This window comes from Symphalangus syndactylus, chromosome 14 (genome assembly GCF_028878055.3).
Source record: "Symphalangus syndactylus isolate Jambi chromosome 14, NHGRI_mSymSyn1-v2.1_pri, whole genome shotgun sequence".
In the NCBI taxonomy this organism is placed as follows: domain Eukaryota; kingdom Metazoa; phylum Chordata; class Mammalia; order Primates; family Hylobatidae; genus Symphalangus; species Symphalangus syndactylus.
The window spans coordinates 37,118,150-37,143,057 of NC_072436.2; the positions used below are offsets into that span (position 1 = coordinate 37,118,150).

The 24,908-nt window shown below is 41.5% G+C and overlaps 2 protein-coding genes across 6 annotated transcripts in view; one reads left to right on the forward strand and one right to left on the reverse strand.

Annotated features, from left to right (window-relative positions):
• The window catches only part of POLR1A (RNA polymerase I subunit A), a 79,970-nt gene extending 73,241 nt beyond the window's left edge, over positions 1 to 6,729 (reverse strand). The window contains 3 exon segments of the mRNA XM_055243591.2: positions 3,097 to 3,250; positions 4,465 to 4,669; positions 6,474 to 6,729. Coding sequence (XP_055099566.1) covers positions 3,097 to 3,250; positions 4,465 to 4,669; positions 6,474 to 6,550 — 436 coding nt within the window. The 5' untranslated portion in view covers positions 6,551 to 6,729.
• PTCD3 (pentatricopeptide repeat domain 3) overlaps positions 6,688 to 24,908 on the forward strand; it is a 32,480-nt gene continuing 14,259 nt past the window's right edge. For 3 of the 5 annotated variants that reach the window (XM_063617563.1, XM_063617564.1, XM_063617565.1), the window contains exons 1-9: positions 7,004 to 7,126; positions 9,091 to 9,143; positions 9,241 to 9,277; positions 11,824 to 11,869; positions 16,951 to 17,019; positions 17,473 to 17,577; positions 19,375 to 19,498; positions 21,928 to 22,043; positions 24,457 to 24,518. In XM_063617563.1, coding sequence (XP_063473633.1) covers positions 7,023 to 7,126; positions 9,091 to 9,143; positions 9,241 to 9,277; positions 11,824 to 11,869; positions 16,951 to 17,019; positions 17,473 to 17,577; positions 19,375 to 19,498; positions 21,928 to 22,043; positions 24,457 to 24,518 — 716 coding nt within the window. In that variant the 5' untranslated portion in view covers positions 7,004 to 7,022. Of the gene's footprint in view, positions 7,127 to 9,090; positions 9,144 to 9,240; positions 9,278 to 11,823; positions 11,870 to 16,950; positions 17,020 to 17,472; positions 17,578 to 19,374; positions 19,499 to 21,927; positions 22,044 to 24,456; positions 24,519 to 24,908 lie in introns of all 5 variants that reach the window. The other 2 variants (XM_055243592.2, XM_063617562.1) reach the window with 2 other exon arrangements.

A 24,908-nucleotide genomic window follows, 5' to 3' on the forward strand; every position in this document is an offset into this window, starting at 1 on the left:
AATTTTGCCACGTCGCTTCATAAATAATCAATAACATTTTTACATATCAACAAACAAAATGAAATTTTAAATAAGGTATTTTTAATAGCACCAGAAATTCTCATGTAAATATTAACTATGAAAAAAAATCTCTTTACAATAGAGATCTCATCATCCCTACTTTATCCAAAAGTAACCAGCCAGAGAAATTAGGCAAGAGAAAGAAAAGGCATCCAAACTGAAAAGAAGGATGTAAAAATGTCCGTTTACAGATTACATATTCTTTTTTTTTTTTTTTTTTTTTGAGATGGAGTCTTGCCCTGTCGCCCAGGCTGGAGTGCAGTGGCGTGATCTTGGCTCACTACAAGCTCCGCCTCCTGGGTTCATGCCATTCTCCTGCCTCAGCCTCCTGAGTAGCTGGGACTACAGGCACCCGCCACCATGCCCAGATAATTTTTTTGTATTTTTAGTAGAGATGGGGTTTCATCGTGTTAGCCAGGATGGTCTTGATCTCCTGACCTTGCGATCTGCCCGCCTCGGCCTCCCAAAGTGCTGGGATTACAGGCGTGAGCCACCACACCCAGCCGACATAATCTTATAAATAGAAAAACCTAGACTCTACCAAAAACCTCTTAGAACTCATAAACAAATTCAGTAAAGTTGCAGGATAAAAAAAATCAGTAGCATTTCTACACACAATGAATTAGCTGAAAAAGAAATCAAGAAAGCAATCCCATTTATAATAGCTACCAAAAAAATACCTAGGAATAAATTTAACCAAGGATGTGAAAGACTTGGAAAACTGCAAAACACTGGTGAAATAAACTGGAGAGGATTCAAATGGAAAAACATCCCATACTTATAGATCAGAATAATTAATATTGTTAAAATTACTACACTACCCAAAGCAATTTACAGATTCAGTACAATCCCTATCAAAATACCAATGACATTCTTTGCAGAAACAGAAAAAAAAAAAAATCGTAACATTTGTATGGAACCACAAAAGACCCTGAACAGCCAAAGCAATCTTGAGTAAAAAGAACAAAGCTGGAGGCATCACACTACCAGAATTCAAAATATACTACAAAGCTGTAGTAACCAAAACAGTAGGGTACTGGCATGAAAACAGAAACATAGGCCAATGAAAGCAGAGAACCCAAAAATTAATCTACATATCTACAGCCAACTGATTTTTGCAAAAGGTGCCAGGAACATACACTGGGGAAAAGGACAGTGCCTTTAATAAATGATGCTGGGAAAACTAAATATCCATATGCAGAAGAATGAAACTAGATCTCACCCCTCCTTTATAAAAATCAACTCAAAATTGGGTCTGGAAAAATATTTTATGAATCAGACCTCAAAGCACAGGCAACAAAAGCCAAAATAAACAAATGAGATTATATCAAACTAAAAAGCTTCTGCACAGCAAAGTAGTCAGTCAACAGAGTGAAAAGACAACCTACGGAATAGGAGAAAATATTTGCAAACTATTCATCTTAGAGACAGAGGCTTAATATCCAGAATATATAAAGAACTCAAACATCTCAACAGCAAAAATCCCAAACAATTTGATTAAAAAATGGGCAAATGATCTGAACAAACATTTCTCAAAACACATACAAATGGCCAACAAATATATGAAAAAATGTGCAACATCACTAGTCATTGAGAAAACACAAATCAAAACCACAATAAGGTTTCATCTCATCCCATTAGGATGGCTATCCCCAAAAGACAAAAAAAAAACAAATGCTGGTGAGGATGTGGAGAAAAGGGAACTCTTATACACTGTTGGTGGGAATGTAAACTAGAATAGCCACTACGAGAAACATATGAAGGTTCCTCAAATAACTACGAATAGAACTACCATATGATCCAGCATCCCACTATTAGGCATTTATCCAAAGGAAAAGAAATTGGTATATCAAAGAGATACCTGCACCCCCATGGTTATTGCAGCACTATTCACAATAGCCAAGATATGGAACCAACCTAGATGTCCAACAATAGATAGAGGGATAAAGCAAATGTGGTATATATATACACAATGGAATACTATTTGGCTATAATAAAGCATGAAATCCTGTCATTTGCAACAACATAGATGGAACTGGAGGACATTAGGTGAAATAAGCCAGGAACAGAAAGTTAAACACTGCACATTCTTACTCATATGTGGAAGCCAAAAAAAAAGTTGATCTCATAGAAGTAAAAGCAGAATAGAGAATACTAGAGGCTGAGAAGGGTAGGGAAAAGAGGGGAACAGGAAGAGATTTGTTAAAGGAGATAACATTACAATTAGACAGGAGGAATAAATTCTAGTGTTCTACACCATTATAGGATGACCATAGCTAACAATAATATAGTTTCAAACAGCTAGAAGGAGAATATTGCATGTTCGCAACACAAAGAAATGATAAATGTTTGAGAGGACAGATATGCTAATTATCCTGATCTGATCACTATACACTGTCTGTATCACACCATCACTATGTACCCCATAAAATATGTGTAAATATTATGTGTTAATACAAAAAAAGACCAAAAACACCAAATACAAGAAGTAAACAAAGTAAGTATTACCAATAAGTGAACAACCTGACATCATATGCCTCCTAAAATGATGCAATACAAAGTACCCTGTATCATGTAGGTTGTATTCTTGCTGAAATGTGAATCTAATTACAGGAAATAATCAGACAATCTAAAATGTAAGAAATCCTATGAGACAACTGGCCTTGAGTCTCCAAAAAAGTCAGTATCATGAAAAACAATTTTCTACATTACAATGTTCTACTCTAAGACAGATCAAAGAGATGTAACAATCAAAAGCAATGTCTTTTGATTGAATAAACCTTGATTGAATCCTTGGTCCAGAAAATCAGAAAAAGCTCATAAATTGATTAAATGGTATTTCACTATTGTTTCTATGAACATTCCTTTTATTATTCTTCCGGCTTCCTGTTTTCACACTCAGCTGTTGGTATCCAGTTATAAGACACAAAGATCAACCGTGCTAGTGACTATGGGCATGGTAACTACGACAACATACAAGCATCTCTTGTTCCCACCACTTTGCCTTTCCTGATTCCTGTGCCCACCGCTACCCACCTCCCCTGTTCAGAATTCTCTCAAGCTCGTAGACTGCTTGTAGGGCCCCGACTTCCAGAACCCTCAGCTGGCAGAGTAAGAGGTGAATCACAGCCCGGGGACAAGTCAGCATGTGGCAGTTTAAACAAGAGCCCCGAAGCAGCAGGTACAGCTTCTGAAGAGAGGGAATAAAAACAAACAGGATATTAGAAAGAGACACAGTAGTCATGGTGATTTTCAGTATCCTCACAAGTTTCTTTATGTAGTCAGTCTAGTCCTTTAAAAACTCTACTTCAGCCTACATGCTTAGAAAGGCCTTTGTTATCTTAAGAACCAGATAAATATTCCCCTCTATTTTCTTTTAAGGTTTTATTTTAATCCATTTAGATTTGAAATTTACTTTGGGTGTACAACCTGAGGTAGACAAATATCTTTATTTTATTCCAAGATTTAATTAAGAGACTTCTCAGCCAGGTGCAGTGGCTCACGCCCATAATCCTAGCATTTTGGGAGGCCAAGGTGGGCGGATCACTTGAGGACAGTCGCTTGAGGCCAGGAGTTTGAGACCAGCCTGGTCAACACGGTGAACCTGCCTCTTGTAATTTTTGTAAAAATACAAAAATTAGCTGGGCATGATGGCACGTGCCTGTAATCCCAGCTACTCGGGAGGTTGAGGCACAAGAATCACTTGAATCCAGGAGGCAGAGGTTACAGTGAGCCAAGATCGAGCCACTGCACTCCAGCCTGGGAGACAGAATGAGACACTGTCTTAAAAAAAAAAAAAAAAAAAAAAAAGACACTTCTCTTTAACATGATTAACAGACAAAAATCATGTCCATGTATACCAATATATGTGTAGCTTAAAAAAAAAAATCCTGGAGGTGAGGTTAGCTGAAATAAAAAGCTGAAAATGTACCAGCATGACTCTAGACAGGAGCTTCATTCTGACCTCACTGCTGGGCTTTCTGGGGCTTTGCTTCTCCTGCCACCACACAAGTGCCTATAGAGACACCTGAAGGGCTCAGGGAGACCCTGAGAATACTGAAGTTCTCTCTATTACCAGGCAGGTGCCACTGAGATTTCTGAAGAGCACAAACACCCTGAAACAAAAGGTGTAGCGGATGAATCTGAACTCTCCCCGACCCTCCACGCAAACAGAATCAGGCTGTGGCTCTACTCAACTGGAATCAAACTGATATTCATTTATTTAGGGCTACAGGGTAAGTTGAAGTTATTGTATTTGGCTCAAAGCTTCAAAATCTCATTCTACAGAATGCTTTCATTGGAGTGCCTGCGGCTTAACCTCCTTAGACCACTCTTGTGGGAGAGAGGCAGCACTCACAAATCCCACCAGCAGCCTGAGACCCACACAACTAAGGCAGCACTTACATCGAAGAGGAGAGGGTTATACACCGTGAGTGGGAGCTCAATGTGGCCCAGGTGCCCAGAACAGTTGCTGAAGTCCTGCACGCAGGTGGAGCACACCTCTTTGGAATCTGCAGGGCCCAAAGCTAAATCGTACAGGCCGTGTGCCGATGGGTTCCCCAGGCTGTCCAGGTACCGAGGGTTCGTAATGGATTTAACACTTAATTTCCTAAGGGGATAAAAAAGACCAAGAGGAAAGTTAAGGTTACCAACCTCTCTGATGTTTCCTTTCCAACACAAAACTATAGTTACATGATTATTTAATGCCTGTTTGATAGCTCTGGAGGGCACAATCTCTGTCTGTCCTTCTCACTAGCGCACCCCAATACTAAGTGCGGTGTTGGTACCCAATAGTTAATAAATACATATGTGCTAAATGAATAAGTCATAAAATACATATGTGCTAAATGAATGAGTGGTAACTTCTTAAAAACAGATTTAGAACAAAACTTGCACTAAGTACATTGATAAACTTTATAAAAAGGAATTAAGCATCTACTATACACTGACTGCTTCACAGGCAGCATTATTCTTTTTTTTTAAACAAGGTCTCACTCCTGTTGCCCAGGCTAGAGTGCAGTGGTGCAACCTCAACTCACTGCAGCCTCGAACTCCTGGGCTCCAGTGATCCTCCCACCTCAGCCTCCCGAGCAGCTGGGACCACAGACATGTGCCACTATGCCCAACCAATTTTTCGATTAATATGTTTTTCTAGAGACAGGATTTTGCCATGTTACCCAGGCTGGTTTTTTTTTTTTTTTTTTTTTTGAGACAGAATCTCGCTCTGTCACCCAGGCTGGAGTGCAGTGGCACGATCTCGGCTCACTGCAAGCTCCACCTCCTGGGTTCACACCATTCTCCTGCCTCAGCCTCCCGAGTAGCTGGGACTACAGGTGCCCGCTACCACGCCCAGCTAATTTTTGTATTTTCAGTAGAAACGAGGTTTCACCATGTTGGCCAGGGATGGTCTCGATCTCCCGACCTCGTGATCCGCCGGCCTCGGCCTCCCAAAGTGCTGGGATTACAGGCGTGAGCCACCGTGCCTGGCCATGTTGAGTTTTTGATGTGCATTTAAGATCTCTGTGTAAAATTCAATTAAAGATGTACAGACAGCTGAACAAATGGGTCTGAAAATCAGGGAAATAAATTTGCGCTGGGGATTTAAATTTGAGACTATAAATCATGAAAGTGGTGAGATCGTCTAGGGGCAATATTTACCATGAAGAAAACATTACCAGAATAGAATCTTGAAGAACATCAACATTTAAGGAGTAAAACGAGGTACAGACCTTGCTCACCAATGTGTCATTAACGCCTAGCTTGGTGCCTGGAAAAAACTGGATGCTCAATAAATGTTTGTGGGGTTATAGATCGATAGAGGAAGAGAGGGAGGTAGAAGTATTTGTCATAAAAATAGGAGAACTTGAAGACAAATAAGGTTCTGGAAGAAAGGAAAGTTTCAAGAGAGTGCATTGGAGAATGTCAAATGCTACCTTGATCAAAATGAAGACTAAAGAGAGTTCCCTTGGTTTAACAACCAGACCCAGAATATAGTGGGGTCCTAGCAAAGAGAAGTTAAAGCCTGAACTGACACTTGAAGGACAATCATTTTACCAACAAGAGGAAACTTACTACGTGCCTAATTAACCATGTCGGGTACATTATGGTTAATTCCACAAATGCTTGTTAGTTAACAAGGAGACTGGCAGATGATAACGCTGCAGACCAGGACCCTCCCCACCCTTATATTCCCCCACCCCCAGCGCAAACTCTTTCCCCCAGCCCCACCGGACTCTTATCTAGGCAGTCCACGCCGGCCCAGGAACGTTCCCAGAACTACGGCTCCCAGCAGGACAAGCGCCACACAAGCATGGACTCAGACGATAGACTGGGCGCAAGGGCTTCTGGGAATCGTAGTTTAGGGCGCCGAAGTCAAGAGCCAGGCTGGGCACGCTACCCGACCAACTCCTTACTTGAGCTCTTCAGCCGAATACATCCCGAAGGAAATGCCCTGCAGCCGCCGCCAGGGCATGTTCTTGGAGATCAACATCCTCCAGGTCCGTTTTCAATTCCGACACCCAGAGAGACGTTCCACTCACCACCTGACTATTCTTCATTCACCCTCAAGCCGGAAGTCACCACGCGATTCAAAGTGCGCTTGCGCGCGGAAGCGGTCGCAGGAATGACGTTTACGTGGATGAGATCACTTCTGCACGGGGGGGGGAACAAATAGTTTTACGACTCTCTGCTCGCTCTTTTGTTTTGAAAACAATCAAAGATATATAAGACATCAAAATAATTATTTAGGAAAATTCCTCCGAGGGAAATCGGGTGTATAGAGCTTTTAGCTTCCGTGACAAAGTCTTTCAAACCATGAGCTTGCAACCTCCCATTTTATGATTGCTTCCGTCTTCTTCCGCTTCAGCCAATAGCGGAGCTGTTCCCTGCTCCCCGCCCACTTCGCCCCACCTTCCTGAAGGTCTAGGAACGCTTTCCCAACATGCTCTGCGGAGAAGTCAAAGATGGCGGCTGTAGCTGCTGTTCGCTGGCTGCGGCTCCGCAGCAGGCTTGGCCAGGCGCTGACGGGTCGGCGGGCGCGTCTGTGTGAACAGGCACGCAGCTACAGGTAAGAGACGCTTCGGGTATCCGCGAAGAAGACCGCGGAGTCACCTTAGTCCTATGTTTCCCAGCTGGCTGTGGAAGTAGGCACGAAGAAGTGGTTTGCTCATGCTCGCCCTTACGGCCGCGTGCCCTTAAGACCAGGTACGGGGAGGTGGCCCTTTGAAATAGGGTTCGCAACGCATTTATTCGTTAGAGAAATACTTATTGGTTGCTTGCAATATTCTGTAGTTAATTAACACCATCCGCAAAGCTAGGACCCTGCTCTCGTGAAGCTTGCGTTCCAGTGAGTGTGGCTATTAGCAACACTACACCAAATTAAAAATTATCCGCCATTACTCATTTTAACCCAATCAGGAGGAGCGAGGAGACCGTACAAGATCTTCCCAAATAAAAGGCAGTCTCTGGTCGCCACCGTGGGGACTTTGGCTAAAGAAGTTATCAGGTTTTCATAAAAGCAGAAAAGTCTGAAAGATGTGACCATGCCCTTTTGATCTGTGATAGTTATAGCTTGGAACATGTGTGACCTATTTGTGTAATTTTTTTTTTTTCACTCAGTACAACCAGTGGCATTGTGGGAATATGAGAGGCAGTAATTTGTAGTGGAAACTTGCTAAAAGCCTAATTTTATTTTTAGTGTTTGCCATTCACTTAATTGGATGATAGTAGACAGATTTCCTCGTCTGCAGACTGGAGTTGGTAATAACCATCCGAAAAGTTTGTGAGGTAGAAGTGGGATATGTAATTTACAATATGTTTTTTATATGTACTCTCCCTTAGTTCCCCTCAAGAAACAGAAACCACTCCATCTGATACTGCAGAAACCTTTGTGCTGCCATTCAATGCCAGTCCTCCGTTTCCTGGTAGCCATCATTAGCATTTTTCTACTCATTTTGTTTGCCTGAAGTAGAATCTCTCCCTCAGCATCCGTTCTTAAAATAACTGTGATCTCTGTTTTAAGGTCATGAGAAACAAATAGTGTGACTTGAAAGAGTTGATCTCTTTCTGAAATGTCCTTAACATAGAGGGGTATTCTTGTTTTAAAATGATACCTGAAACCAGATACTACTGGAGGAAGTATCTTTCTATGCAATCACATCTTGACAATTTTCTGAATGTTACTGATGCCATTTAGTAAGGGGAAACACAAGATAATACTAACTGTGCACATTATCTGTGTGGTGTGTTGACTGTGTTTTTAGTGTGATCAGAACACTTAAACAGAACACTTAAAAACTCAGTCATGGGCCAATGATTCTATATTTTGGTTTAAAAAGGATTTCATATTGAACCTCTGAAAATAGAAAATATCAGCAATTCCAAGTCTAAATCGGGCCTTATGTATTCGGTACGTTCTTGATTGTTGAAAGAAGTGGAATGAGAAGCCATGGGTGATCTAAGTGAGGTAGTCCTTTCTGATCAGGGCAGTATCTGTATAGAAGCAAGAGCTCACTGAATTGTTCTTTTTAATGTCATAGTGTTTTGGGTTCCTGAAGTTGAAAGTTCTTGCATTTCAAACCAGATTGTTCAAGTGCTATTAAAAACTTTCCTCCCCCTCTGCCATTTATGTAATGAGATTGCTTGCTTCCAAAAATTTTGACTAGCCGGGCATGGTGGCATATGCCTGTAGTCCTAGTTACTCAGGAGGCTGAAGCAGGAGGGTCGCTTGAGCCCAGGAGTTCAAGGGTTCAGTGAGCTATAATTGCACCACTGCACTAAAGGCTGGGCAATGGAGCAAGACCCTGTCTCTAAAAAAAAAAAAAAAGTTTTGATAGTCTTGTCCATATCCTGTATCCATTCGTTAATGATATTGAACATGCTGTGCAGACTGTCTTCTCAGCATTCATTGACATGAGTTATCCAGTTTAATCCGTGATAATTGGAAAATTTGGGCTCAAAGTACACATAGGTGGAGGTGAGCTGGGTACTTCATTAATGACTATTAGCTTTAAGGCTTTGGTTTTTTTGCAGATTTTATTCTGGTAGTGCAACCCTCTCAAAGGTTGAAGGAACTGATAAAGCAGGTATATTTTAAAATATATTGAATTCTATTTTTATATCAACACGTTGGATTCCATTGTAGTACTAGGAAACTGATTCATGTTTTATTTTTTACATTAGGGATTGAAGAAGTAGTAATTCCAAAAAAGAAAACTTGGTAAGTATTCTATCATGTTCATTCAGCAAATGGTTGAGTTCTTACTATGAGAGAAGTATAAGGGTTAGGTAAGGACACAGTGACAGGAAGAGCAATAGGAGAGCATTCTTGAAGAGAGTAGCTGAGCGGGGAGAAGCTAGGAGTTTAAAGGACAAAAAATAGAAAGGTGGAGAATAGTGAGTGAATGAGCAATGAGATTTACTTAAAAGAACAATTGAAAGAGATTTTGAATTAGTGTGGGTTACTATTTACGTGGTTAATAATACATGGTTATACATGAACATCATCATTAGAATAATTTTTTTTAAGGAAGTTCTCTCATATGGTTGGAAGAGCAGACAGTTACTGTCTTTATTATCTCTAATGGGGTAAAATAAAGTAAATGGTGTGGACAGCAAAATTTAGCTTTTTTTTTCCACTGGATATATCCTTGAACAAATTGCCTCATCTCATTTATTCAACATTTGTTGAATATGCAGGAACTAAAACTTGGCAAAAGTGTTTGTTACAGTGTAGTACTATTGAATGCATTTAATGGCCCCTCAAAAAGCTAGGTCTTAAAATTATGTGACCTAAAGACTCAGGTTCGCCGGGCACGGTGGCTTACGCCTGTAATCCCAGCACTTTGGGAGGCCGAGACGGGCGGATCATGAGGTCAGGAGATCGAGACCATCTGGGTGTGGTGGGGGGGCGCCTGTAGTCCCAGCTACTCTGGAGGCTGAAACAGGAGAATGGTGTGAACCCGGGAGGCGGAGCTTGCAGTGAGTGGAGATCGCGTCACTGCACTCCAGCCTGGCCTGGGCGACAGAGCAAGACTCCATCTCAAAAAAAAAAAAAAAAAAAAAAAAAAAAAGACTCGGGTTCATTTAAAAAGCCTTTTTAAAAAACTTTATTAATCTGAATTGTGTGATTATTTTAGGGAGGCCAGGGAGCCCAGTTATGTCAATGCATAGGTAACTGGGATCATAAAAGAAGTGCAAATTAAAACTTACCATATTGGCAGAGAGAAGATTTGAAGAAATACGTTTGTTTATGGGACAGTAAATTGGAACAAGTCTTTGGAGGGAAATTTGGCAGAATCAGAATCGGAAATGTGCGTACCTTACTGGTTAGCCACTTTGGAGGAACATTTGCATATATACATGGACAAGACTGTTCTTTATTACTTGGGAATAGTAACAGGTTGAAACAGCCTGAATGCCCATTGAAAAGTGAATGGATAATTTTAAAAGGTTATCATACAGTAACTTTTTACATTGAAAGGAATTAATTAGCTCTATATTTAATAACATGGATAGTGCAGTCAAACTTATGTAGACACATGCAGAATGACAGTGTGTATACGTTCTTTAGGGAGATGTTTATGTGTAAAAATACCTTTAAAAGTTCTGGAAATACAAATACCAAATTCATCGTGGAGAGGGGTCACAAGATGACACTAGACACTTTAGGTTAACGTGTAATGTTCTAGTTTTTTTTTTAAGATAATGTGTGATAACTTTTTAAAGTAACTGTTTTAAGAAAGAGAATCAGTGAGTAATCTCAATGTCATCATTTTTCACTGCCATTTGTTCAATATGTTAGGAAAGTATGCTAACTTGATAAGACTTAAATAGGGCAATAAAAGATCTGCTGAAGGAATGCTGAGAGATGTGAGAATGTGTCGTTATCACACTTGCTGAAATTACATAAATGTGACTTCTAAACGTGGATAGAAAATTTAGTGGATATTATATACATCAGGGAATTAGTTTTGACAAAATATAAAATTTCCTGTACTTTTGTTTTCCTCAGATGACTTATAGTCTTAAGAATGTTATGTTAAACTTTATTTAGAAAAATGCTCTTGGTATAATTCCCTTTTGGAAAGGAAACACATTAAATCTAACATAGGAGCAAAAATATATCTGAGATCAAATTATCTTGTCTGTCATTTATTCCGGTGAAGCCTTTTCTAATAGTTCAGTGAAGGTCTCTACTCAGGTGCAGTGGACAGCTGGCCTGCAATTCTTACCATAAGGTTATGTATGGTTGAGAGGTTCTAAACCAGGAGGTTGCATCAGAATTATCTGGGAATTCAGTCAGAGTGTGTGTGACAGTCCTCCATGGATCTTGGGAGGCTTTGATGCAATAGGTCCAGAGTGAAGCCTGTGGTTTATTCTCCTATAACTGAATCAAGAGCTACCAATTACGATAGTAAAGGCAACAGTAGTCCCGAAAACTGCAGTAAGAATCCATAGGAAAGTGGATAGAGGAAGTAGGCCAGATAGTTTTATGAGGGCGGGATGGAAATCACTAGCCCTGGGTTATGGCATTATGCACCAGGCCAGAGAGGACAGGCAAAGAGAGGAACATGTACCAACTAGGGGAAAGAACCGGCAGTTTTCTTAATTTCTAATTTATTCTAGTGACCTTGTGACATAAGAACCAGCTTCAGATGAGATCTGCACTTTGTTATTGGCCAGTACACTGAGAGTAGAATCACTTGTTCAGTTTGTGGCTATGAAGCGCTCTGATGAGGATTAACTTGTGGTTCTTTTTTTTAGGGATAAAGTAGCCGTTCTTCAGGCACTTGCATCCACAGTAAACAGGGTAAGTAGGATTTTGGTTTTTTTTTTTTTTAAACCTAAAACTTGGCTAATAACACACTTTTTAACTCGGCTAATAACACATTTAATACTTAGACCTCGTCATTACTCAGAAGTAAACTGTTGTGGATCTAGAAAGTTTCTTTAAAATTGTCTAATCCAGCTGAGCCAGGTGGCTCATGAATGTAATCCCAACACTTTTGGAGGCCAAAGTAGGAAGATCACTTGACGTGACGTCAGGAGTTCAAAACCAGCTTGGGCAACGTAGCAAGACCCCCATCTGTTTTTTGTTTGTTTGTTTTGTTTTGTTTGAGACAGAGTTTCGCTCTTGTTGCCTAGGCTGCAGTGCAATGGTGCGATCTCGGCTCACCGCAACCTCCGCCTCCTGGATTCAAGCATTTCTGCCTCAGCCTCCCAAGTAGCTGGGATTACAGGCATGTGCCACCACGCCCAACTAATATTGTATTTTTAGTAGAGACGGGGTTTCTCCATGTTGGTCAGGCTGGTCTCGAACTCCTGATCTCAGGTGATCCGCCCACCTTGGCCTCCCAAAGTGCTGGGATTACAGTTGTGAGCCACTGCGCCAAACATTTTTTTTTTTTTTTTTTTTTTTTTGAGGTGGAGTCTTGCTTTGTCACCCAGGCTGAAGTGCAGTGGCACAATCTCGGCTCACTGCAAGCTCTGCCTCCCAGGTTCACGCCATTCTCCTGTCTCAGCCTCCAGAGTAGCTGGGACTACAGGCGCCCGCCACCACACCTGGCTATTTTGTATTTTTAGTAGAGACGGGGCTTCGCGGTGTTCGCCAGGATGGTCTTGATCTCCTGACCTCGTGATCCACCCGTCTTGGCCTCCCAAAGTGCTGGGATTACAGGCGTGAGCCATGGTGCCTGGCCATTTTTTTTTTTTTTTTTTTTTTAAAGAATAAAATTATTGGCTGGGCGCAGTGACTCACATCTGTAATCCCATCACTAATCCCATCACTTTGGGAGACCGAGGGAGGCGGATTGCTTGAGGTCAGGAGTTCGAGACCAGCCTGGTGAACATGGTGAAACCTCGTCTCTACCAAAACAACAAAAACAAAAATTATGAGGCATGGTGGTACCTGTAGTGCTACCTATTCAGGAGGCTGAGGCAAGAGAATCTCTTGAACCTGGGAGGCAGAGGTTGCAATGACCCAAGGTCCTGCCACTGCACTGCAGCCTGGGTGAGTTAGTGAGACTCTGTCTCAAAAAAAAAAAAAAAAAAAATTTTTTTAAATGAAATTATCAAATCCCTTCATTTAGCAAATGAGGAAGCTAAGGTTTTGAAAGTGGCCAGTGGCTGGTTAGGATGTTAAAACCTTAATTAAAGGCTTAATTCCACGCCTTTTATCTCGAAATGCAGTGTTTTTCTACCATACCAGTGATCTTTAATCCCTGGAAGGGCTTGTTGAAATGTATGTTCTTAGGGGATGATTTGGCTGTAGTGTACCAACTTGGAGAAATAATGTACCTGTCATGCAGACAATCATGTAATGATTAATAATCTGGGTCCTGGAGCCTACTGGTTTGTTTTAATAGCCAAGCAACTAGCTTTATGATCTTAGGCAAGTTACTTTACCTCTTGATACTTCTGTTTCCTGACTTATAAATTGGGGGTTAATTATAGCACCAAACCTCAAGGTTGCAGTGGGAATTATTAACAAATGAATTAAGTATACGTAAGATTTAGGACAGAGTCTGAGACAAAGGAAATGCTTGGTACATTGTATTTTGTTACTGCTACTACTGTATTGTTGATTTCATTGACATGAAATTTGCTTTGTTGGCAACTCAAGAATAGAGTTTGTAGTCTGGTAGATACACTGAAACTTTGGTAAATGCATCAGAAATGGAACTTTCTGCTTGGTTGTATTTTTTATTAACCGAAAACTTTTAATTTCATCTGTGGGGAAAAGTCTAAAATAATTAAGTCTTTCTTTCTGCCACAGTATCTGTATGGATATTGATCCTCTTTAAGTCGATTATTACAGGTACGCAGAATTGTTCTTATATTGTAGATATTAAACTACATCTAAAAATGGAACTACTAGGCTGGGCATAGTGGCTCATGCCTGTAATCCCAGCAGTTTGGGAGGTCAAGGCGGGTGGATCCTGTGAGCTCCAGACTTTGAGATCAGTCTGGGCAACATGGTGAAACCCTGTCTCTGCAAAAAACACAAAAATTAGCTGAGCATGGTAGTATGCACCTGTAATCCCAGCTACTTGGGAGGCTGAGGTGAGGCTCACTTGATCCTGGGAGGTGGAGGTGGAGGTTGCGGTGAGCCAGGATCGCACCACCGTACTCCACAGAGTAAGATCCTTTCCCCCCTCGCCACAAAAATAAAATTAAATATAAAATAAAATAAAGATGGAGCTACTAAAGATAGTGTTGGGTCTAATGTGCACTGGTGTACTCTACCAGTTTCTGAAAAAGGACTTTACTACATCTCCCTACTTGCAAAGCATTGAGATTTTCAGTAGCTCACTTATCCATAAATAGGCACCTGAAATGTAAACATAGAAATGGACCTCTGAGATATTCTCAGCATTTCAATGAGAATGGCCCAGGGCCACCTTCAAATCAAAGAAGTTATAGAAATTATGTGTAGAATTGTGACTTATCTGGCCCTTAAAAATCCAAGAGTTATTTGTTTATCCATTCATTTCAGCAACAATATTTTGTGCCCTTATGATGCTTATCAAGCACTGTGCTGGATATAGAATTAGACACAGTTATTGTGTAGTTCTAGAGGGGAAGACTGAGGTAGCACTGAGAAGGGGTTATATCACCGAGACTGGGAAAGGAATTTTTTTTTTTTTTTTTTTTTTTTTTTTTATAGAGATGGAGTCTCCCTCTGTCACCCAGGCTGGAGTGCAGTGGCGCGATCTCAGCTCACTGCAAGCTCCGCCTCCTGTGTTCACGCCATTCTCCTGCCTCAGCCTCCTGAGTAGCTGGAAACTACAGGCGCCCCCTAACCACGCCTAGCTAATTTTTGTATTTTTCGTAGAGACGGAGTTTCACTGTGTTAGCCAGGATGGGGGGAAAGGAATTCTAAGCAGACATTTTAGAAAAGACAGCTATGTGGAGAATGGGAAACCTTTCCACTTGAGAGTGTGATAAAGAGCTTAACATATCCAAAACCAAACCCCTTTCCCTCCAAACATTCCTCACATATTTCTTTGCCATCTCATTAATGGCAACTCCATTCTTACAGCTGCTCAGGCCAAAATCCTGGGAATCATATTAGCAAAGCCTTTGTTTATCTCTTCAAAAGATATGTGTGTGTGAGGTCTCCGTGACCACTCCCAGGCTAAGAGATATGACAGCAAGAAGATACAAAGCAAAGTCAGCAAAGAGAAAAGGCTCATTGGATAAAGACCAGAAGAAATCAGTCACAAGCTTCCAAAAGACCTCTCCAGAAGATTCAACACAGGACATACTTAATTCCTCCATCAGTGACTTGTGACAACACATGCAAAGTGTCTACCAAAGCTCATTAGAGACCCAGTGCCCAGAGTTTTTAGGGGAGGCTGGCCATGTAGACCACCCACTGGCTGGCATATATTATACCAAGTTTCCACACTCCCAGAAGGAAAGCAGGTGTTTGGCACAAAACACGTTGTACAAACAGGTTAGGCACAGTGAACCATTCTTAGCAGTTCTAGGAATGGTGGGAACCCTTCCGATATCCAGATTCCCAGATGGCAGCCAAGGGCCAGGCTTGGAAGCAGACGTTCCTAAGGATAGTGGTTTCAGGTCTGTTAACTCTTTTCTGCACAATATCAAAATTTTAGATGCCTGATATCACTACCAATCACCTTGGTTATTGTCGTCTTACAAGTCTAGATTAATTGCAGCAGTCTCTGTCATCTCCCACTGCACCTCCCTACACACTGCTCTCAGTTCAGCAGCTGTAGTGACCCTGGATCATATAACTCTTAAGAATTCAACATTGGCTTTCCATTAGTGTAATTCAAATAAAAACTGAAGTTCACAACAGGGCTCCTAAGGTGAGGCTCAAGGGAAAGGGGTTTTTGAAAGGGGTAGCAGAAAGCTAGGTCCAAAATAAAATACTGCCTCCAGGTTCCAGGTATGAGCAGCTTTCCCTTGAGAGCTGCAGGGAAGCTTCCGCGCCCCCTCCCTGAGGAGTCCAGGTCAGTAAAACAGCGTTAAGGATATAGGATAAGTTTTTGCTTTGGAATAAAGGCCCAAGTAAGGCACTCAGACACAGAAGAGTATAGAGAAGGCAATTCTGGGGCATTTCTCAGTGGGGCCCCTGGTGGTATTGGAGAGTTGATTATGCTCGGGTTTAGGGAGCAATTTTAATGGGTAACAAGACGTGGGAGAAGCTTCTGTTGTTCACTCCTGAGAGGGCACGGTGATATCTTCCATTTGGAGAAGGGACTCTTGGTGAAGTTGAGCGTGGGTGGATAGTGACCTTGCTTTGGAGGAAATCCTATTCTGGGATTCTGCTGTTAGGACTAGTTAATTCAGATGATTCTTACCTAGAGTTTAAAACAGTCCCCAGTGATAGCAAACTTAAATATTAAAATCAGCCATGGAGAGGGAGGCTTAAGCCATTGTTTGCTTTGCATAATTAAAGGCAAGTCTTGTAGAGCTGAGAGTACAGTGCAGGTGTTTGTCTTTTGTCTTTCTTCTCTATGTATACATGTATATATGCCCACACACATTTGCGCATTTAGGTTCCATACATAATGACAACTTACGGAATTTTTGTTTATCAAAACTCACAAGGTCCTCTTAAAAGTTTAGCTAAAAAAGACTTGTGGGCTGGATGCAGTGGCTCACGTCTATAATCCTAGCCCTTTGTAAGACAGAAGTGAGAGAACTGCTTGAGGCCAGGAGTTTGAGACCAGCTTGGGTGACACAGCACGACACCCTCTCTACAAATATTTTGTTAAATGGCCAGCTGTGGTGGCACACACGTGTAGCCCAGGCTACTTGGGAGGCTGAGGCAGGAGAATCCCTTGAGCTCAGGAGCTAAAAGTTACAGCGAGCTGTCTTCAAAATAAATATAGAAATTGTATTATGTCTTTTCCACAGGATACCACAGCTGTGCCTTATGTGTTTCAAGATGATCCTTACCTTATACCAGCATCCTCTTTGGAATCTGTGAGTATTTTCATATAATTTTCCAGTATTTTATCTCGCTGGTTTGTATACAACAGTACATAAATAATTTAGTTGTAATAACCTGGGAAAGGTTTACAAATGCTGAGAAATTGATAGACCTTGTGAACCCTTTACTACTTTTTTCAAAAAGATGTACATATCGTCAATGGGGAGAGGATTTTTGGTTTTGGTTTCTAATACTTAGGGCTTTTTCACACTGGAGGGACCCACTCAGTTTAAATGGCTTGCTTTTTGTATATTTCAAGCTGTGTATAAGATGCTAACTGAAATTATATCACAGTAGAAAAGATGGGATAGTCTATAATTTCTAATTGGGATTCTGTGTGTTGTTGCATTTTTTTTTTGTGAGGGGGGAGAAATTCTTGCTGAGAGTGTAACTATAATCTTGCTTGAGTTTAAATTACATGTATTTAAATCTTTTTCTTTATATAGCGTTCATTTTCACTGGCAAAGAAATCTGGAGAGAATGTGGCCAAGTTTATTATTCATTCGTACCCCAAATATTTTCAGAAGGACATAGCTGAACCTCATATACCGGTAAGGAGAGGTAGTTACATTATTTACATAATACTATTCTAAATGTAAATTAAACCAGGCTTTCATGGCTAATATTTCAGTAGCCATTTGAATACCCTCGATATTTGGATGATAAGCCTTTTAAAGTGTGGAGTTAGCTTTGATCACAAGACTAACTCTTTAATATTCTTTCTGTATTTATTTGCTCTTCATCTTAATATTTTCCCCATTTGATTTTTGTGACACCATGCTCTTAGATCTTTAATTCTATGACCGAAGTTTCCTTCACTACCTCTCTTCCTTTTTTTTTTTTTTTTTTTTTTTTTTTTTTGAAACAGGGCATCATGCTGTCACCCAGGCTGGAGTGCAGTGGTGCAATCATAGCTCACTGCAGCCTGGAACCCCTGGGCTCAAGTGATCTTCTTGCCTCAGCCTCACAAGTAGCTTGGACTACAGGGGTGTGCCACCATGCCTGGCCGATTTTTTTTAATTTTTAGTTTTTGTAGAGAACAGGGTCTTGTCTCACTGCACTGCCCAGGCTGGTCTCAAATTTCTGGGCTCAAGCAAACACCCTCCTCGGCCTCTGAAATCTCTGGGATTGCAGGTGTAAGCCACTGCTGCTTGCCCTTGATCCGCTTCTTTTTTGGTTTGTTTTTGTTTGAGATGGAGTCTCACTCTGTTGCCCAGGCTGGAGTGCAGTGGCACGATCTTGACTCACTGCAACCTCTGCCGCCCGAGTTCAAGCAATTCTCCTGCCTCAGCCTCCTGAGTAGCTGGGATTAGAGGTGCCTGCCACCGCACCTGGCTAATTTTTGTAGTTTTATTACAGACGGGGTTTACCATCTTGGCCAGGCTGGTCTTGAACTCCTGACCTCGTGATCCACCTGCCTTGGCCTCCCAAAGTCCTGGGATTACAGGTGTGAGCCACCGTGTCCGGCCTTAATCCGCTTCTTAAGCATGGGTATCTTTCTTAGATTGTTATGCTCATTTTCTCTTTTTATTGTGTATACTCTTCTGTTTCAGTGACCCTTATAATCCATTTGGTACTCTTTTGTGTATCTAGCCTCGATCCCTTTACTTTGAACTCCACATTGTATTTCCAGCTCCCTTTTTGTTCTGTAGTTTTGGAGTGAGGATTTATGCAGTGTGGTGGGTATTGTGCTTAGTGCTTGTCCATATAGTGGTGAGCAAAGCAGATGTGCCTCTGCCCTCCTGAGTTTGTTGGTGGAAGTACTAATCTCAGACTCATCATATCTAAACTGCTCCCATGCCCCCACATCTCTCTGCTTCCCAAAGCTCAGAGGGAAACACACACTTCTTGTTTTCATAGTAGAACTTGTAGATAGATGAGGAAGCCAGTGTGATTGTGTAAGTCAAAATATTAAAATCCTGAACTAAGACAGTGGCAGTGGTGGAATAATCATTTGTTGGTTATCTGCTTTCTCCATTAGATTGTGAGTACCCCAAAGGTAGAGAATGCCTTTCGTCTCTGTATCCCCAGTGCCAAGCTTAATGTCTGGGGGTAAAGTAGTAGGCATTCAGAAAGTATTTGAATAAGTTAGTGAATGAGGTAAAATCAGCATACCTTGGGTAGTATTAAATGTTTAGAGGATGCACAGCATTAGAGATGAAGGGTTTAGTTCCATTCCCTGTGAAGACAATCATGTTAAAATGATCAATAGTATCTGGTGCAGGAAACGTGAATTGGAGCAGTGAAGTTTTACTTTGGTATGTTGGTGATAAAAATCTTGTCCTAATCGGTTATCCTTTCCTCACCTTTACCTGTTTGTAGTAACTTTAGTCATCTTGTTTTCCTAGTGTTTAATGCCTGAGTACTTTGAACCTCAGATCAAAGACGTAAGTGAAGCCGCCCTGAAGGAACAAATCGAGCTCAGAAAAGTCAGAGCCTCTGTGGACATGTTTGATCAGCTTTTGCAAGCAGGTGACTGAGTTCGATTAAAGCCCCTGTAATAACACGGGCTTTGAAGTGGGCCCCAGTTATATGATTCAGATATTTTGAGTAAAAGTTACAGGTCCTGCTATACTTACTCTGCTTTGATGGCTGCGTGCTTTATATTTTTAATAGTTTATTTCATTTTTAGCTTTAGAGTTATTTAAGAATTACAGGCGAAGTAGAATGGCAGCTTTGTTGGTTTATTGTAGCACTGGTAGAGAAATTGTATCACCCTTCTACCTTAGCTTCTGTTTTTAACATTAGGTAGGTGCACAGTGCTCCCAGATTTCCTGTACCCTTTTTCTTTTTTTTGAGATGGAGTCTTGCTCTGTCGCCCAGGCTGGAGTGCAGTGGCGCAATCTCGGCTCACTGCAAGCTACGCCTCCCAGGTTCACGCCATTCTCCCTGCTCAGCCTCCCGACTAGCTGGGACTACATGCACCCACCACCACGCCCAGCTAACTTTTTTGTGTTTTTAGTAGAGGCGGGGTTGCACCATGTTAGCCAGGATGGTCTTGATCTCCTGACCTCGTGATCCACCCACCTCGGCCTCCGTAAGTACTGGGATTACAGGCGTGAGCCACCGTGCTCAGCTTTCCTGGACTCTTTAAGGATGTTTGGAAGATTGGGCCACAACACACAAGAAAGAAATATGTAAAAAGAAAAGCACACTCAATTAGGTTCAGGGGCTTTGATGCTGGTGCCATCTGTGTCACTAATTGTTCTTAGCGTTCAAAAAGTTACTTAATTTCTCAAAGCTTCTAGCTCTAAAATTGTGTGGTTCTCTGAATTGGAGCTGGATGTAAACTTCCGGAGCTACACATGTAAATAGCACAGCTGCTAAGTCACCATGAAGATCTACATATAGCAACATCAGAAGCAGCCGGCGTTAAGTTTTTAGAATCTAGAGTGCTATTCGGTGATTTAGAATAAACATGGAAGTGGTGGAAACTGGACTGAATCATTATACACTTGAACACAAGAAACATTTGCAGAAAGCTATGTTTGAGAATTTTGGTGTGTACATTGGTACAGCATCAGATGTATGTCTGAGTGATGGCAATAGATTATAATTTAGTGAGGCACTTCCCTCTGCTTGTTAATATGATCGGCATCTGGTGTGAATCTGCATTAAAGTTCTTAGTGCTAAGGCTTGTCTTTTTCTAGTTTTACCCCCTTTATTGGATAGGTTTGTGCAGTCCTTCAGTAAAGACAGGTGTCAGACCCATAGCTCAGTAACAAAGTGAGCTAACATACCAGGGAAAGGATCCTAGAACATTTCATTGTCAGGCCCCTAATAAGTGCAAAACACTGTGCTAGCCATTTCACATACTTAATTCTACAATACCGTATTCATTGGTGTGTTTTATAGTAATCTTATGATGGTAACTATTAGGTAATTTTTCCAGGGTCTCATAGCTTTGAGATGGTGTGAACCAGTTGCTTCTCCATAGCCTGTACCCTCTGCCCTGCTTTCTCTTCTGGACTTTTACATTTCCTGATGGGCATTTTAAATTTATCAATGTATTTTGTTCAGAAAGATAATTTATTGGCTGGGCATGATGGCTTACACCTGTAATCCCAGCACTTTGGGAGGCCAAAACAGGAGGATTGCTTGAGCCCAGGAGTTCAAGACCAGCCTGGGCAACATAGTGAGAACTCATTGCTACAAAAAATTTAAAAATTAGCCAGGTGCAGTGGCACATACCTGTAGTCGCAGCTGCTCAGGAGGCTGAGGTGAGAGGATCACTTGAGCCCAGAAGTTCAAGGTTGTAGTAAGCTATGATGTTCTTGCACTCCAGCCTGGGTGACAGAATGGGACCCTATCTCAAAACAAAAAGATACATTTACTTTTCTTATAAGATAGCAGATTATATCTCATACTTCTCTTCCTCCTGTTCCCTTTTTAGCCTTTTTAATGAGTGTCAAGATGGGAACATAATGTTTTGAACAATTTTTAAGAGACTACTATAGTTAGACAATTATGCTAGTATTTCTAGGTAAGTTTTTAGTGAGTATCTGGATCCAAATGGAATAATTCTGCTTGCGTTTGTTCAAATGCACCTGGGCTGGGGGGAACTAAGTGGGGATAGTTTGCAGTGTGTTCAGTTTGGTGATGATAATTAAAACCATGAAGTAGTTTGAGGATAATGAGTACATAAAATAAGTGAGCACAGGTCCAAACTTCATCTTGTGTTCCAGTCTTCTACGTCAAATTACGTGGTTAATAGGGGTTATGTCCCTGTCTATGTCACTCCAGGTGGTTAAGTTGACGTTGAGTGCGTAAAGTAGTGGACAACATTAAGTATGTAGCCATGAAGACCACCGCTAATATAAAAAAATGACGCATTTTAACCTAACAGGATTTAGTTCTTCATTGTTTCAAGGTTTCTTTCTCTTTCTGTCTCTTGCCCACAGGAACCACTGTGTCTCTTGAAACAACAAATAGTCTCTTGGATTTATTGTGTTACTATGGTGACCAGGAGCCCTCAACTGATTATCATTTTCAACAAACTGAACAGTCAGAAGCATTGGTAATAACTGTTGGCCTTGATTTTTTTTTTTTTTTCCTTAAGCTTGTTTTTGAAGAAATTGCTTTTAAAAATAAGATGAGTTGTTTTGCCATGTGTCAGGGTAGTAGAGATTTGTACTGAGATGTGTGGTACTATAGCCTTGATAAAAAGTGGTACAGGAGGAAGAGAGATTTTAAACAGTTACTTCTGTCCTAGTTTACTTTTTAACAATATGTTGTCCTCACCTACTTCATATTAAGGCAAAGCATTGATCAGAAATGTTTGGGCTGGCCTGTGTCACTTAGAGTAATAACATGATGTCTTCCGGCCAGGGAAAGACTCCATGGCCTGGGCCCCCTCAAAAATTCATACGTGGACTTAGAGGAGAGAACACTGGGCTGGAGTCAGAACAGTAGTGTGCTGGGGGCCGCCTGTAAGCTGAGTCATAGCCTCTCTCTCGACCGTGAATTTTACTTCTAGAACTAGGTCTCAAATCCTTTGGATCAAATAGAGATGCTCATGTGACATTTTTCATAAGGAGGTATTTATATTTGCAAAAATGTTGAAAACAATCTAGATGTCCAACAGTAGATGATCAAATTATGATAAAAGTTGTGTGGCCATTGAACACATTAGAGTAGATTTGTTTGGCTATGGAAGCATTCATCCAATAAGTGGGAAACAGGCTATCAGCAGTATATATTCCATTTTTGTAAAAATGTTTTTACAAATGCATAAGAAAAAAATCATTTAAAAAGTGTTTCTCGGTGATGGGATTATTGGTGTTTTTCTTCGTTTCTATCTTTTATACTCTTTGCCCAACTAAATGTGGATTTCTTGTTTCCCCCTCAGAGACAGGGTCTCACTCTATCACCTAGGGTGGAGTGCAGTGATGCTATCATAGCTTAGTGCAGCCTCTAACTCCTGGGCTCAAGTGTTCCTCCTTCCTCATTCTCCCAAGTAGCTGGGACCACAAGTGTGGGCCACCATGCCTGGCTAGTTTTTTTTGGGTGGGGAGGGTGGGTAGACATAGGGTCTTGCTGTATTGCCCAGGATGGTGTCTTCAACTCTGGGGCTCAAGCGATCCTTCAGCCTCTGAAAGTTTTGGGATTACTGACCACTGCACCTGGCCAAATGTAGATTATTTATGTAGAGAACCTTACATTTTTAAAAGTGCATAGGCAGTAGGTTGCAGTTACACCTTGCTTTCCGGAGCATCACTTCGTGAAGCCCTGCTCTGGTTGGCCCTCCGCCTCTCTAGCCCCAGCTCTTGAGGCAGCAGGCTACAGAGCCAGCACTGACCTCTGCAATGCCAACCAAGCCTGTATTGCTCTACGTCAGCCTCATCCCAGACCTTGGTTTATAAATAAAGACAAGATTTAGTCTTGTAAGAAGTCTTGCCAGGTGCAGTGGCTCACACTTGTAATCCCAGCACTTTGGGAGGCCGAGGTGGGTGGATCATGAGGTCAGGAGATTGAGACCATCCTGGCTAACATGGTGAAACCCCGTCCCTACTAAAAAAAAAATACAAAAAATTAGCTGGGCGTGGTGGCACGTGCCTGTAGTCCCAGCTACTCTGGAGGCTGAGGCAGGAGAATTGCTTGAACCCAGGAGGTGGAGGTTGCAGTGAACCGAGACCACACCACTGCATTCCAACCTGGGCGACAGAGCGAGACTCTTGTCTCAAAAAAAAAAAAAAAGTCTTAGTTTGCTTGGGTGAGTGTTAGGCATTAACTATATGTTGTTTATCTTGCTTTCACCCTAATTATGACAGTTTGTATGGATCAAGCCAGATGTAGTCTCTGAGCAAATATGCTGTGTTGTTTGGTTTTCCTCTTTCTATCTGAGGACCAGGACAAACGGGGAACTGGCTTCATCTTTTTTTTTTTTTTTTTTTTTTTGCGATAGAGTCTTGCTCTGTCGCCCAGGCTGGAGTGTAGTGGCGCGATCTTGGCTCACTGCAGGCTCCGCCTCCCGGGTTCACACCATTCTCCTGCCTCAGCCTCCTAAGTAGCTGGGACTACAGGCGCCCGCCACCTCGCCCGGCTAATTTTTTGTATTTTTAGTAGAGACGGGGTTTCACCATGTTAGCCAGGATGGTCTCGATCTCCTGACCTCGTGATCCGCCCGCCTCGGCCTCCCAAATTGCTGGGATTACAGGCGTGAGCCACCGCGCCCGGCCGGAACTGGCTTCATCTTATCTCCACTCTGTCACTTGTTGCTTTGAGAGTCAACTTGGCTTTTCATCTGATTTGCACTTAAGAAATTAACTGTCTAGATGTAAGCATTATTGGGCTTCCTCTTTGCCTTCTGCTGGATCTGTGTTTCCTTTATTTTTCTGAGTTCCCTTTGCCTTTCTGATTTTGAGTAGTCTGACTGAGAAATGCATTCCATTGCCTTAACTTTTATTTCTCTTGATGATTATTCATTTCAGGAAGAGGAAAATGATGAGACATCTAGGAGGAAAGCTGGTCGTCAGTTTGGAGTTACATGGCAGTATGTCACACGTAATTAGAACCTTGAATTACAGTGTCTTACAGTGCATGGAATATGCCCCATCACCCCGTGAAGATGTTTTCTTGTGATGTCCTAAAATAATTGATTTTTATTGTGCAATATAAATTTCACTATTTGTATTCGTACACATTTAGACCGTTTTTCAATAAGGTCTTTATCTCCATTCAACAACACAAGAATCTGTTGAGAGGTTGACCCTTTTTTTCCCCCTCATCTGTTTAACTCAGCATAACTTTCATATGGTGTGGTTCCTTTGGTAGTTTCATTAACAGTGCTACCTTGGAATATATACCTCTAATTCTGAAAGATTTAATACTTTTGTTTACTAAAAATATCATAGACACTAGAGTGTACTGCTAAATTAAGACC